The 12,886-nt window shown below is 42.7% G+C and overlaps 1 protein-coding gene across 3 annotated transcripts in view; it reads left to right on the top strand.

Moving 5' to 3' along the window:
• LOC135324820 (calcium/calmodulin-dependent protein kinase type IV-like) overlaps window positions 1-12,886 on the top strand; it is a 173,660-nt gene that overhangs the window by 147,911 nt on the left and 12,863 nt on the right. For all 3 annotated transcript variants that reach the window (XM_064501784.1, XM_064501786.1, XM_064501785.1), the window contains 3 exons: window positions 3,046-3,136; window positions 5,045-5,119; window positions 12,053-12,128. In XM_064501784.1, coding sequence (XP_064357854.1) covers window positions 3,046-3,136; window positions 5,045-5,119; window positions 12,053-12,128 — 242 coding nt within the window. The remainder of the gene's footprint in view (window positions 1-3,045; window positions 3,137-5,044; window positions 5,120-12,052; window positions 12,129-12,886) is intronic.

Below are 12,886 nucleotides of genomic sequence, written 5' to 3'. Positions count from 1 at the left end.
ATCTGTTTCTAAATCAAGATAGTAAAATTCAGAATATTGTATACATGTATACAAGACATTGTTATTATCAAGTAATTTTCAATACCAGGAGCCATTATGTTACACGGTGAACAGAGCTGGAAGCTGGACTCTTTCTACTTGGCCTATTTGGACTGGTAAAAACCAGCAGACAATAAGGCCCCAGGGTATTTACCAAGTAAGGGAGCAATGCTGAAAATGGACATAATCTTGGAAGGTCCCATTGGTGGTGGGTTGTGCAGCAGGAAAAGTGCTGTGTGAATGGCAAATGGCTCTGACTGTGGAGGAGAGGGGAGGGAGCTGCAGTAGCTGCACATGCTGGAGATCTTCAGTAACAAGGCGGTTGGGAAGCAAGCACATTTTATAAAAGTAAAGTCATAGGTCTTCCCTCTTGCAAGGCTGGGGATGCAGGAAGCTAGCTGGCACTTTTGCATTGATGGAAAGCAGAATTTTTGTGTCAGTGAAAATAATAGGTTTTTTTTATTTTTACCAAGCCAGATACATACGATCGTGCTGTCCGTCCTTTTGTATGTCTGTTAGTCCCCAATATAATTATTGACTCTGTTGGCCAGCTTCGACAAAATTCAACAGAAGGTAGGTCTCAAAGATATAAAATGCCAACAGCAGGCTTGTTAAAAATATGACTTGGCAGCTTCCAGCCCCAAACATATGCTTTAGTTTTGGCATAGGGAAAAGTCAAAGGGGGTGAGGTATCCACAGTGGGTGGGCAGGAGAGATGGGCTGGGCCGTGGGGAGACAGGGGATGCGGAGAGGCTGGGTACGGCAGAGGAAGGAGAGGGGCTGCGGGTACTGGGATGCGGGGACATGCGATGAGCTGAAGATAATGCAGTGGCAGGCTCTGAAAGATGTGGATTGAGTTCTGGGGGAGAAGAGTTCAGGCAACACTGAAAACTTTGTGTCTTTGGTGGGCTCTTACATTTATGGGGCACCTGAGTTGTGCGTATTTTCTGCAAATGGTGTGCTGGATGGAGGAGGGAGATTTTCCTACCTGGACTCTGGTATATAATAAAACAGAGGTCATCCTGGAAGCTTAATACAATGTTGTTAAGAAGTCAGTCAGTCATGAGACACAAGCATGGTTACCAGGCACCGTCAGGTATGCTTCTTGCTTATATGTGAGAAGGAGTCCTGTGAACCATGCTCGCTGCTCAGCTTAAGGAGTTGAACAGTTTTTCCCAGATTTCCCTCCCACAAAAACACACTTCTGGGGAAAGAGGAAAGTTTTGATGTTTTCAGCCTCGCACTGTAAAATGTTATAAGAATATGGGTGTGTGGGAAAAAAGGGCCTGCTGAAAGACTTCCTGCAAATTTAGCTGGAACATTTCTCTGCATAAATTTGGTCTTTGATATTTCATATGAGTGAATCAAAAGCGTCTGCTTTCCACTGGCTGATCATGAAATATCTGTTCCTTCTCACTCCTACAGAGGCAGCTAAACTGATATTTAGCACATGAACACGGATCAGTTCAGAAACCTCTTTCTGTCCACTCCAACTTGATTGCTTTTGGCACGCTCACTGTGTGCTATTACCTCTGCATGTCAAACAAATCAGTGCTATGCTGTGGGAGCAGCTTTGCTACAGTTTTGTCTTCATTGACAGATAAAGATGTATTTTTATGCAAGGTAGACACAGCCTCATTCAGTGCAGACACACAGATGTGACTACATTAAATGATGTAGGAGAGAGCAATTTGTTAGCCTCTCCGTAAAGTGTTGTCTGTTTTTACATGGGATAACTAATTAGCTATCTCAGTATAGAATACACAGCTGGGACAAGCTCTTAAATTTTACTGTGATGTAACATAGATGAGAATCTTTGACTGATCTCCTCAAGCCGTGTCATGATAAATACTGTCACTTTAGGATTTTACAGAAAGCCAAAAAATACATTTATTGCACTGTAAGAGACTTAAAAGAGCACTGGATGTCAGTAAAACATCCTAAGGAAAAGGGAATATATTCTCATTGCATGTTATTTAATGGCTAGCCACTTACACAAACTGAAATCCCAGTGGAAGATGCACAGTCAAGAGTTCGTCTCAGATGCCAGCTCAAGTGAACACTGTAGCTTTGCTTTCCTGACTGGTATTCTCTAATGTATTATTTGCTGAATGCAGTTCATGCAGTTTTTTTAATTGTGAAAACATGGCTGAGAGATATTCCACTAAAATATAGACCAAGACACATTCAAATAAGATACTCTGCTGCTACCCTTGTGCGTTTTTTTTCCAGGGCTTCAGAGATTTCTGCTGCAGATTTTATCAGCAAGAAATACAGGATTTGTTTCACTAGCTTCTCCTTTTTGTTAATCAGTATATTATATTTTGTTCTCTGTCCTTCTCTAGCAACTATAGATGCCAGAAATTCTGTTTTCCATTTGTGCAAGACGGGAGCAGCATTTTTAAAGGAATTCAGTGCTCAGTAAATTCACGTGTACTGCGTGTGCTTCAGCAAGACAGTTGGAATTTTGAGACTGTAGGATTATGTGATATTACAACCCTTGAGGAGACTGCTGAAGATTATACAGTTAGTCCAAGACACACACTACATCCTCTGTTGCAGTTGTCCTCTAATCAAGGCTGTCTATTTAATAGTTTAATACTTGTATAACCATTTTCTTACCCCTCAGAAAGTTGTAATGTGCAAAAGCTGCCTTCCTCTGAGCCAGACTTTGGCATCTCAGCATCTCTTAGATTGCTTCCCAGAAGCTACTGTTGTATTAAAAGAATCAATGATCTTCTCTGAGATGTTTTTCTTCTCACATAGGCATGATGCTCTCTTTGCCTTCCCAATTTTCAGTTTCCTATTCAGATCACAATATACACCCAAGGATCTCATGCTGAGCAGGTTTGCAGAAAAAAGCTACAGAGAATTAGTTGAGTGACTTTGTGTCACAAAGGTAGCAGTCAGCAAACTGCTGCTATAGATTATTAGGAAGACATTAACTCGTGCTGGACCATAACATACCTAATACTCAATTAATTGTTTTGACTTTCTGTCTTTTAGTACCTGCATGCAAATGGGATAGTGCATCGTGACTTGAAGCCAGAGAATCTACTCTATGCAACACCAGCACCGGACGCACCGTTAAAAATTGGTGAGCAGCATTAAATATATGCTAAATATATTCTTTTATATCACTAGCATGTATTTCACACCATTGTTTTATTCTATGCTAGCGCTGATACTCAGATGAACGTGCATGTTACTTGTTCAGCTGCAGAGTTATGCATGGTGTTTTAAAGACAAACGCAAAACTAAATTCCTGCCCTGAGGAATTTACAGCCAAAATTATGCAGAATGTGACAAAGAATAAACAACCCAGGAGGAACAAGGAGTATCATGAGATTGACTTATAGCTGCACACATCACTTCTGTGTCCCTTTTTTGTTAAAACTAACATACTAAAAGTGAGAGATTTATTGGCATGAAAGTGCAATGTGCAGATAAGTAGTAGAAAGCAAACTAAGGAAGGCTGACCTCGGTTTCAAAGGGAGATTTGAAGGATAAGAAGGAGTATCCCGTGAAAGAGAGTAGGGAAGATCCTTGAGGCACAGTCAGCACTCAAGGACAGGTGAGGAGAGACATGGTGCCATCAGGCTGTCCTGACCTGGGACACGTCCTGCCAGTCCTGTCAGGAAGGACAGCCGCTTGTCCAGGGCCTGACCTCCAAAAATGCTGGGTACTTCCCCTTCTTGCTGGCGCAAATAGGTGCTTTGTGAATCCCTTGGCTTGCAGAGGACCGAACGCTGGGGGCAATGCCCCTCGCCCCATGGCAGCCAGCCGCAGTGGAGCCGTTGCAGGTAACCTGCTAGGTCGCGGCGTTGCGGAGCCGCAGCACGAGGAAATGGAAAGCAGCGGCACGCTAACTGACGCACTGCGTGGGTTGTGGCATTTTGGATGTGTTAACCTGGAAAAGGGTTGATTTGTACATACTAAAGGCAAAAGCATCCTGAACCTTCTGCTCTCTTCCTCTTAAAGAAACAGACCTCTTCCATATGGGGTTTCCTAGTAAATAATATTCCAGGTGTGCAAAGGTACCTGAGATGAAATCAATTTGGAAATACCACCTTACTGGGAAGTATGTGAGGAGTGAAAGCGTTGCCCTGTTTGTCAGGCCTGTGTTTATCATGAGTTTCAGGAACCAGATTTCCAGGAACTAGATATCAGCAATTTCATATTAAAATAAATTTCTAGGAAAGTCTTGCATCTAGGGATGATAGTATCTTAATTTGCATTTTATCCTCATGCTCACCTTTCCTGGAAGGGTTCTAACAGTGGTAACATGTAGTAGGTTAATGCACCATCCAGCGGCCTTGGTTTGGCGAGCAGAGTGGCATGAAGGCTCCTGAAATATTTGTCTCCATAAGCGCAGGCTCCCCAAGGGGAAACATGAAGATGTAGCCGTCTATCTCTCACTGAAGTTTAAAAGCAGCAAAGCTTTTAGAAATAGAAAGTAGGCTAGTTTGGAATAAGAAGGGATTATTTCCAAATCTACGTGACAAACAGAGCGGTACCAGGGGCGCTCATTGTTATATAGGTCCCGTACATCTTGTACCTCCTAAGGCAGTGAGGGTTAGAATGACAATGTGGGTTTTTTTCCTTAAGTGCTATGCTTCTGTATCTTTTGGCTAAAGTTATTGCCTTGTTTGAATTGAGTTCTGATGTACAATGAGTGGTAGTGTTTATAAAAGTAAAGTGTATTTCTGTTTAGATAACCTAATGGGTTTAGGCATCCCATAATATTGGCTGTATGTGTTCTTCAGGATAGGAAACAAATTGCATTTTAAAAATATTTTGGTCATTTAAGAGCCAGCGATACTCATTTGTGTGGACAAATTTTGCTTCTGGATGACAGTATGGGTGGATTTTTTTTAATTCATCTTCATCTCTGGAAATGACAGTACTGTTCATATGATGCAGAACTGTTCATTTAATTGCATATACAATGTAAGAAAAATGCTTTTACAAAAAGTAAAAACTTATTTCTAAAAACTCTTAACAGCTGATTTTGGACTTTCCAAGATTGTGGAAGATCAGGTGACCATGAAGACAGTTTGTGGAACTCCGGGGTACTGTGGTATGTTCCTTGATTATTTACAGTGTGCTGAACTTAACACATGGATGTTACATTTTTTCTTTCCTTGGTGAAATGCTTCTTACTAAGTTCAAAATTCAGAAAGCCTTTGAAAAGCTGAAATAAAGAACTAAAATTCAGAATTGGCACTGGGTAAAGTTTTTCTAAACTCATATTCTCAAGAGCTGAAGCTTAATAATCAAAACATATGTTATGGTGCAAGTTCATCATTTGCATGGAAGTAAGTCCAGCTAGCATAAAAATGATGAAATTACTAAAATAGTATTGGGGAGGCATCAGCAGAAATGTGGGTTATGTAAGGCCTCATGGAAAACACTAAAATTTATAGAGGTGGTACACAATATGAACATTTGAATATTAATTACAGTGAATTTATCTTAAAGTGATACTTTTTAACACAAACGAACCTGAATTATTCCGTAGAGTAGGATCATAACTTCAGCCGCATAAACAAAGTCATTTCAGTAAATGCATGTTTTTAAATGTAGATTTAAATCTTGACTCAAACAGGCCATTCTGTTCAGTGCTGGAGTTGGACCCGCATAATAGAGAATAATGAATATAATATCAAGGAGCACTTCGTGGCAGATCCTGTCAACTAGTGCAGCTGGAGTAGATCTGTATGTCTCTTTTTGCAGTAAAGAGGCACTGGAACTTTTAATTAAATCTGTTTTTCTCCTAAATAAAATTAGAATGAAATCATAGCTTGGCTTCAGTTCTGCCATGATAGTGAGATTCAGCCTGAACTGTTCTTTGCCAAATTGGCTAATTTGCCTGTGCATTCACAGTACCTGAACAAACATGATTTTATGGATAACTTCAGAGGAAACATAGGGCTCTTGCGCTTAGCCAAAACGGTGTAATGCTTAAGGACAGTAATTTTAATTCCTTGACTAATTTAGAAATTAGGTTATTAAATATTTGTTTATGTTGGTTTTCTGTTTTTCAATTGATGGCCTTTAAGGACAGTTTTACCTCATTTCTACATAGGAAATGTGCACACAGTTTATAAATTGTGACTTGTCTCGGTTATCCTGCTCTTGTATGTTTGTGTTTTTTCCAAAGTGGCACATGCAAAAGTTTGTACTGTAGATGAAAATGTGTCTATCCACCTTTGATTTGCATGTGAACGCATAGCTGCAATCATATCTCTCTCTTTGGGGAGGCTGTTCCCTTAGTCTGTAAAGCCCACCTTAGTGCTATTTTTATTAGAGAAAACAGGTTTAGAAATTTCCGAAATGCTAAATCCTGCATCCCTTGAAATCAGCAACAAATTCCTCTGGATTCGGTGGTGTAAATTAATAATTCTGACTGAACATTTATACTATAATTATTGTAGCATAATTATTAAACATCAGAAGATTACAGTAATACAAGCTAAACTGATAAGCATATATATTATTATTGCTCACAACCTCTGCTTTATGTTTCTTTATCTACCTGAAATGATTTTAGTGTAACTTCATATTAAAGTACACATAATTTCCTTGAAAAAGAAATCACAGCTTATTCATACATCTCAGTCTTGTGGTTGTTAATAATATAGGGCGTCTAATTTTAATACAAAAGAAATACCATGGATACTTGAAATCAAAGCAAATTTCCAGAGAATCACATTTAGGCAAAAATACATTCCCACGCTGTCATATGGGAGTATGTTGTTTTGATAAGCAAGTCAAAAAAAACATAACACCAGTAACAGCATGAATAATTGGCAGTGTGGTCTTTTTCTCCACTGCTTTGGAGAGAAAAAGGCCTGTCAGCCTGCACACCTTCCGCAGGAGCCACCGCAGATGTGGTTCGTGCTGCGGGGAGGCCCTTGCCTGGCTGAAGATGCCCTGTGTGGCTTTGGGTTTCATTAAGCGCAGCTCTCCCAGGCAAACCAGAACTGTGCCGATCCCTCAGCTCGGCCCATCCACCCGAGGGAGAAGCCTCAAATACTATGGCTGAGCTGCGTGTGCATGCGAGTGGGCGGCCTGAGGAGCAGCGTAGGTATCTGAGGAGACATCTGTGGCTCGCGCTGTCCTCGGCATCAGCGGAGCCGGGCAGGGCTGAGGAGCTGAGCAGGCAGATGAGCGTCCCAGGCTGCCCACACCACAGCTCCACTATCAGCAGAGGGATGGCCACCTCCCAGACACAGCCATGAGAAGCTTGCCTGGACGTCTGGGGCCAGAAAATGCATCAGAGGTGGATCCTGCAGTGCCAGAACACATGCAAGAAGGAGGCCCCTGGGCAAAAGAGGATTGCAACTGCCTTGGCAAACTGCTTGCCTCGTGCTACCCTATGGCTGTGGCAAGGCACTTTCACGTCAGCAAACCAGCTAATGGCTGGGAAGGCTGGTGATGTGGATTAGTGCAAGGCAAGTCCGCTGGGGTGGATGTGCTTCCCGGGGTGGATGTTCCTCTCCCACAGCCAAGGTGATCTTATGCAGAAACCTATTTCTGCTGTTCTTGCTGACATCCTGCTCCTGAATGGGCTCATACGAGAGGCTATTTTGAGCTGAGGCATACTTCCATATGTGGTAGCGTGCTGGGCAGTAACTACCTCGGGTAGTTTTGGACACAACTGAACTGAGTTGTGCAGAAGCTAAAGGCAATCACACAGAAATGAAAGATTAAATACTGAGCCTTGTGCATTATTTATCTGAATACCTGTGCTTGCGCAGTGGATTAAGTACATGAGTGAGTCTGTTAAACGCGTTTCACCCTAAAACAGGACAAAAGGTCACTGTTACTCATGCTCAGGCATGGCAGAGGCTTAAACATAGGCTTCTGAAAGTGGCTGGTGAGGGCTGGGTAACAAACAGGCCAGAAGCCAGCAGTGTAGAGATACTTTGGATTTACAAAGCATTTTCTCTCCCAGGCCAGTATGGGGAGTCCCACAGGAAGGGTCACGTTCAGTACTGGCTGGGTTCCTCCTAAAAGTAATATGTAGTTTAGCCTATAGCATGGATTCTTTGAACTGAGACTTCTGCTCCTGCAAAGAAAAGAAGCAGGGAGTGAACTTGCCTTGTAAACTTCTATGTATATCCCAATTCTTCGAAGCAGCTATTTTTAATGTTGCATTCTTATATCTGTGGGCCCCTGTGCCAGTATTTGACTACCCTCATGGTGAAAAATGTTTTCCTTTTATTTAATTAGAATTTCCCCTATTCCAACTTGTGTCCGTTGTGCCTTCTCCTGTCACTGTGCACCTCCAAGAGGAGTCTGGCTCTCTTCTCTGTACCTTCTCGTCAGGTAGCTGTAAACAGCAGTTAGGCCTCCTGTTCAACTTCTCCAAGCTGAGCAAACCCCTTCCCCTCAGCCTGTCCTCATACATCCTTGCCAGCTTGGTGCCCCTCCACTGGACTCACTCCAGTATGTCAGTGTCTTTCTTGTGCTGGGGAGCCCCAAAGTGGACCCAGCACTCTAGATGTGGTCTCACAAGTGCTGAAGAGAGGGAAAGACCACTGTGCTGGACCTGCTTGCTGCATTCTGGCTAATACAGCCCTGAATGTGGTTGGCCTTCTTTGGTGCAAGACACATTGCTGGCTCACATTCAACTTGTCATTCCCCCAGACCTCCCTAGCTGGTCAGCCCACAGCCTGTCCTGTTGCATGAGGTTAGTCTATCCCAATGCAACACTTTGCACTTGCTTTTGTTACTGTAGGAGCAAAGGGAAGATGATGTTGGTGAAAGCAGTAAGATTGCTCTCTTAGCTCATAGCACGGCTGATAATGTGAACCAGGCAACATGGCCATTAGCTTGTGTGGCATGTTTACTAAGAATACACAGGTGTCAAACACGCCTTGGAACAGAACTTAGTCCTAATCTTTTCAGTTTCATAAAATTGTACTTGAAGTATTAAATACTCAAGTCCTTGCAGCCTTCTTTCAGGGTTGTTATGCTACAAATGCTATAAAATTGTAGTTAGTATGTAGCCCTTCTTATGCCTATGTTTGTATACTGTAAAAAGTGGGTTAAAGATTAGTCCCATAGTAGAGCTCTCAAAATAGCTTGATTTGGCTGGGAGGGTTGAGGTTGAATGTCTGTGCTGAGAAGAGAAGAAAAGAAAGTAGGAGTTTTGTGCCTACCAACACAGACCTGCAATCCTTGCTTTACCAACTGAGTTAATTGACTAACTAGCGTTCCTGGTGCTTGGAAAATATTCAAACATTACTTTCCAGAAGTGGAGGAAACACAGGAGGAACACTGCTGAAATGCCAAATTAAGCTGTGAATAATTGATAGACACAGGCTGCCAACTCCAATATCCTGCCCACCCAGCTTTCAACAGCTTCTCCCTAAAGGACAGAGCAAGGAGAAAATACACTGGTGTCTGGATACTTTGGCATCAAGGCCTTTTCAATCTACGGTTTGTGGGACGTGCAAAGGGATGCAGAGGACTGAAAGCAAGAAGATGGTCACAAAGAATTTCACTTGCCTGAAACATCTTCCTTTGAATGAACTTAAGGAGGGCACAGGTGATTGCTTCTAGTAGCACATAAAAACAGGCCAATACAGAACTATGATTCATGATCGCTCTGTTACAGCCAATGTCTCAACTAGCAGCAATATTTTAGTGCAATCCATTTACCAAGAGAAAACTCTTGGATATAAAAAAAAAAAGTGTCTGCTAGATATCTAACTGTGTAAACACAGTCCAGATAGTGCAGGTAGCTGCTGTGTTATGCTCATTTACAGAGCTGTGGATGTAAATTTTTTGGTCTGCTTAATGGCCATTGAACAGTACTGAGGCAGAAGGTGGAGAGAACTGAAATAAAGGCGTTGAGTATGTATCTTCTGCTCTTATCCAAAGCAAGAAACACTGCATCCTCTAGAAGAGGAATTGTGTCGGCCATAAAACAGAAGATTTCCCTGTCTACTCTGTAACTCCCCACATGGTGTTAACAGACATGGCAGGCAGAGCTCAAAAGCTCCTTTCCTGGCCCCTCTGCATCTCTTTCTCTAAGGCTGTTGGCTATTTCGCCTCTAAGCTGTCCTGGTTAGCTACAAGCTGATCTGAGTTAAATTCATTTGGGATCTGGAATCCCTCCTCAAAACATCCTCTCTCTGTTCACAAGTTTATCCAACAAAAGAATAAGACAGCAGGGAGAGTCTATGCTTAGGCTAGCAAGCTTCCACATACAGCAGTGATATGTAGTGGGCTCAGTGATTAGTGTCTTTTGCCTTTTACATTAATGCTTTGTAAAAATGCGTGGTGTATGGTTCCTGACATGGTAGATCCTTCCGGTAAGTGGAAGAAGTCTAAGTCTAGTCTAAGCTAGCTGCTTGGAGGCAGTTAGGAGGTAGTATATATCCTGATTAAAATCATGCTCCACAAAAATATCCTAGCATAGTCCTTGGGACAGTTAGCAGCACCGTGAGAGGTCACCCTCAGGCTGGCAGCGAAGGAGCGAGGCAGGAGTCTGGACCAGTCCACATGGGCAACCAGAGCTTCAGGTGGGGCAGGGAGCTGTGAAGTTGCGTACGGCTCAGGGAAGCCCCCTATCCTCTTGGCCCTGTGATTCACAGCTATGAAACTGAAGCAGAAGAGTAAAGAGAAATGGTTCAGGTTTGCTTGGCCATGCAGCCAGACCGAGGGGCTATGTGGGCAGACTGGTGGATACGAACACGTTTCCACAGAGCAGAGCTTGAAGTGTAGATATACCCATAATATGTTCTGGCAGCAAGGATGGCATATTGCTGTCCCTATCTCCCAGGTGGAAATCGGAGCCCATGGGCTGCTGGTGGCAGGCACAGTGGGTTTGGGATGTCCTGGGAAGGACACGTACGTGCTGCAGCATTGATATAGGTAGGCACAGCAAGTCTGCTGTGCCAGAGAAACATGACAGTCATCACACATGCAGGGTGGAGCTGATGGGTTCAGGAGCTGTGATGCCATCCCGTAGGTTTGATAATACTGATACAGTGGTTTTTTTAAGAAGGCCGTGTTAGTGCATGGAAGTGTGACTCAGCGGTGTCTTTTTAATTATTTTTTCAAAATTAGTTGTATGTTTTTTTCTGTGGCCGCAGCATCAGCAAATACCTATATTGCCTGAAGGATATACCAGTCTGCTCAGCTTCCCTTGAGGTGTGTCTGTCAAGCTGCTAGGGCGAAGCTGAACTCCTTTACCATTACAGGGGAAAAAGTCCCCAGACTGTCTTTCCTTTATACCTGTTCTCCGCTATGGCAGAAGCAATTGCGTGAAATGGTCTTGTCTTTCCTCAGGGCCAAACTCCTTTATCAGGAGTTAAAGAAAAGCTTCATTTCTCAAGCAGTCTGTCTTGTAGTCCATCATAGCCCAAATATTCAGTTTCCATGTAATATGAGTAGGCAAACCAAACTGAAATCTCCTCAGTGTGGACTAAAGCTAAGAAAAATTATAGTAAAAAATTTGGGGAACAAAGGGGTAGGCTAGGGGGAGAGAGAAAGGAAAATCTGGATCTGGTCAAAACAGTGGTTTAGGAATAAAACATGTTTACAACCTTAATTAACTTTGACATCAGAATTAAATATATTTCTGTAATTAAAATACCAAAAAGCACCAAATAAGGAACCAAAAAAGTAAAATGCCAAAACAGCAAATATCAAACTAAAAAACTACCTCCTTTGTCAGACTGCAGCTCCAGTGCTAGCCTAGCTCTCTGTGTTTCCTTTCACAAATTTGAACATAAAAAGTGATTTTGAAAGTTCGCCTTTCACTTTACACTTTTTTCTGGCTATCCTTGGACTTGGCTTCTGTTGCTTTGTATTCACTGAGTGGGAATTATTTGCCTAATTAAGGGCTTAAAAGGAGCAGGCCATAACAGTTTTTAAAAGATGGTTACAGAAGCGCACTGAGTTTGAGTCATACAGATTTGAAATTCTTGACTTTTGTGACTGTTATTTCTGCGTTCAACTTTTGTCTTACTAACAAGGGTTTCATCACCTGCAGCACCAGAAATCCTACGAGGATGTGCCTACGGCCCCGAGGTGGACATGTGGTCGTTGGGGATTATCACCTACATCCTGTAAGTGCAGGCGGTGCTGCGGAGCGGTGTGCGGGCGTTTCATTTGTAAGCACATTTGGGTTTTTATGACATTATGAGCTGTGCTGTTGGAAAACAAAGAGATCTTGAACTTGAATTGTGGTATTTCAAATGCTTTTTAAATAAGCCCAATGCTAGAGGAGCATGGGAAAAGATTCAGATTATATATTTGATAAATGTAACATTTATTAGTCAATGGCAGCAAGGTCTGTGCAGAATCGTGCTGTTAATGAGCACAAACAACAGTGAAGCTGCTCAAAGAAGAAGAGTGGGTACAAGTATCAGAAAGCATCGTACTTTTTTTTCCTCATTCACAAACTGTAAGATACACTGTAACTCTAAGATTTTGAGGTCAGTGTAGTCACCATGAGCTTCCTCGGTAACACCAGAAAAGGAATGCCCCTTCTGGAGCTGCCCCTGCTATCGCCAGGGTGCCCTACGGAGCCCTTGCTGCCCGCATAACTGTGCAGCAGCCCAGGAGCAGCCTGTCTCAGCGAGAGCACTAGAAGAAGAGCTCCGCACAGCGGCGGGGGATCTGGCCTGACACTGAGAATTTGGAATCCCTTGATAAACTGTGCTGAAGACGTAACCACACTCATCTTCACATAGCAAACAATCAGAAGTGTGGCAGAAGAAAGTGGAAGAAAATTGTGCTTTGTTGCAGACCAGGCACGCATACAGACAGCAGCTTCACTACAGGTGGGGCGAAAAGAAATAAAGTGCATGCAGTAATTCTGATG

This window comes from Dromaius novaehollandiae, chromosome Z, assembly GCF_036370855.1.
Source record: "Dromaius novaehollandiae isolate bDroNov1 chromosome Z, bDroNov1.hap1, whole genome shotgun sequence".
NCBI classification, from domain to species: Eukaryota; Metazoa; Chordata; class Aves; order Casuariiformes; family Dromaiidae; genus Dromaius; species Dromaius novaehollandiae.
Note: the sequence above shows the minus strand (reverse complement) of the source record. Positions and strands in the feature narration are given on the sequence as shown.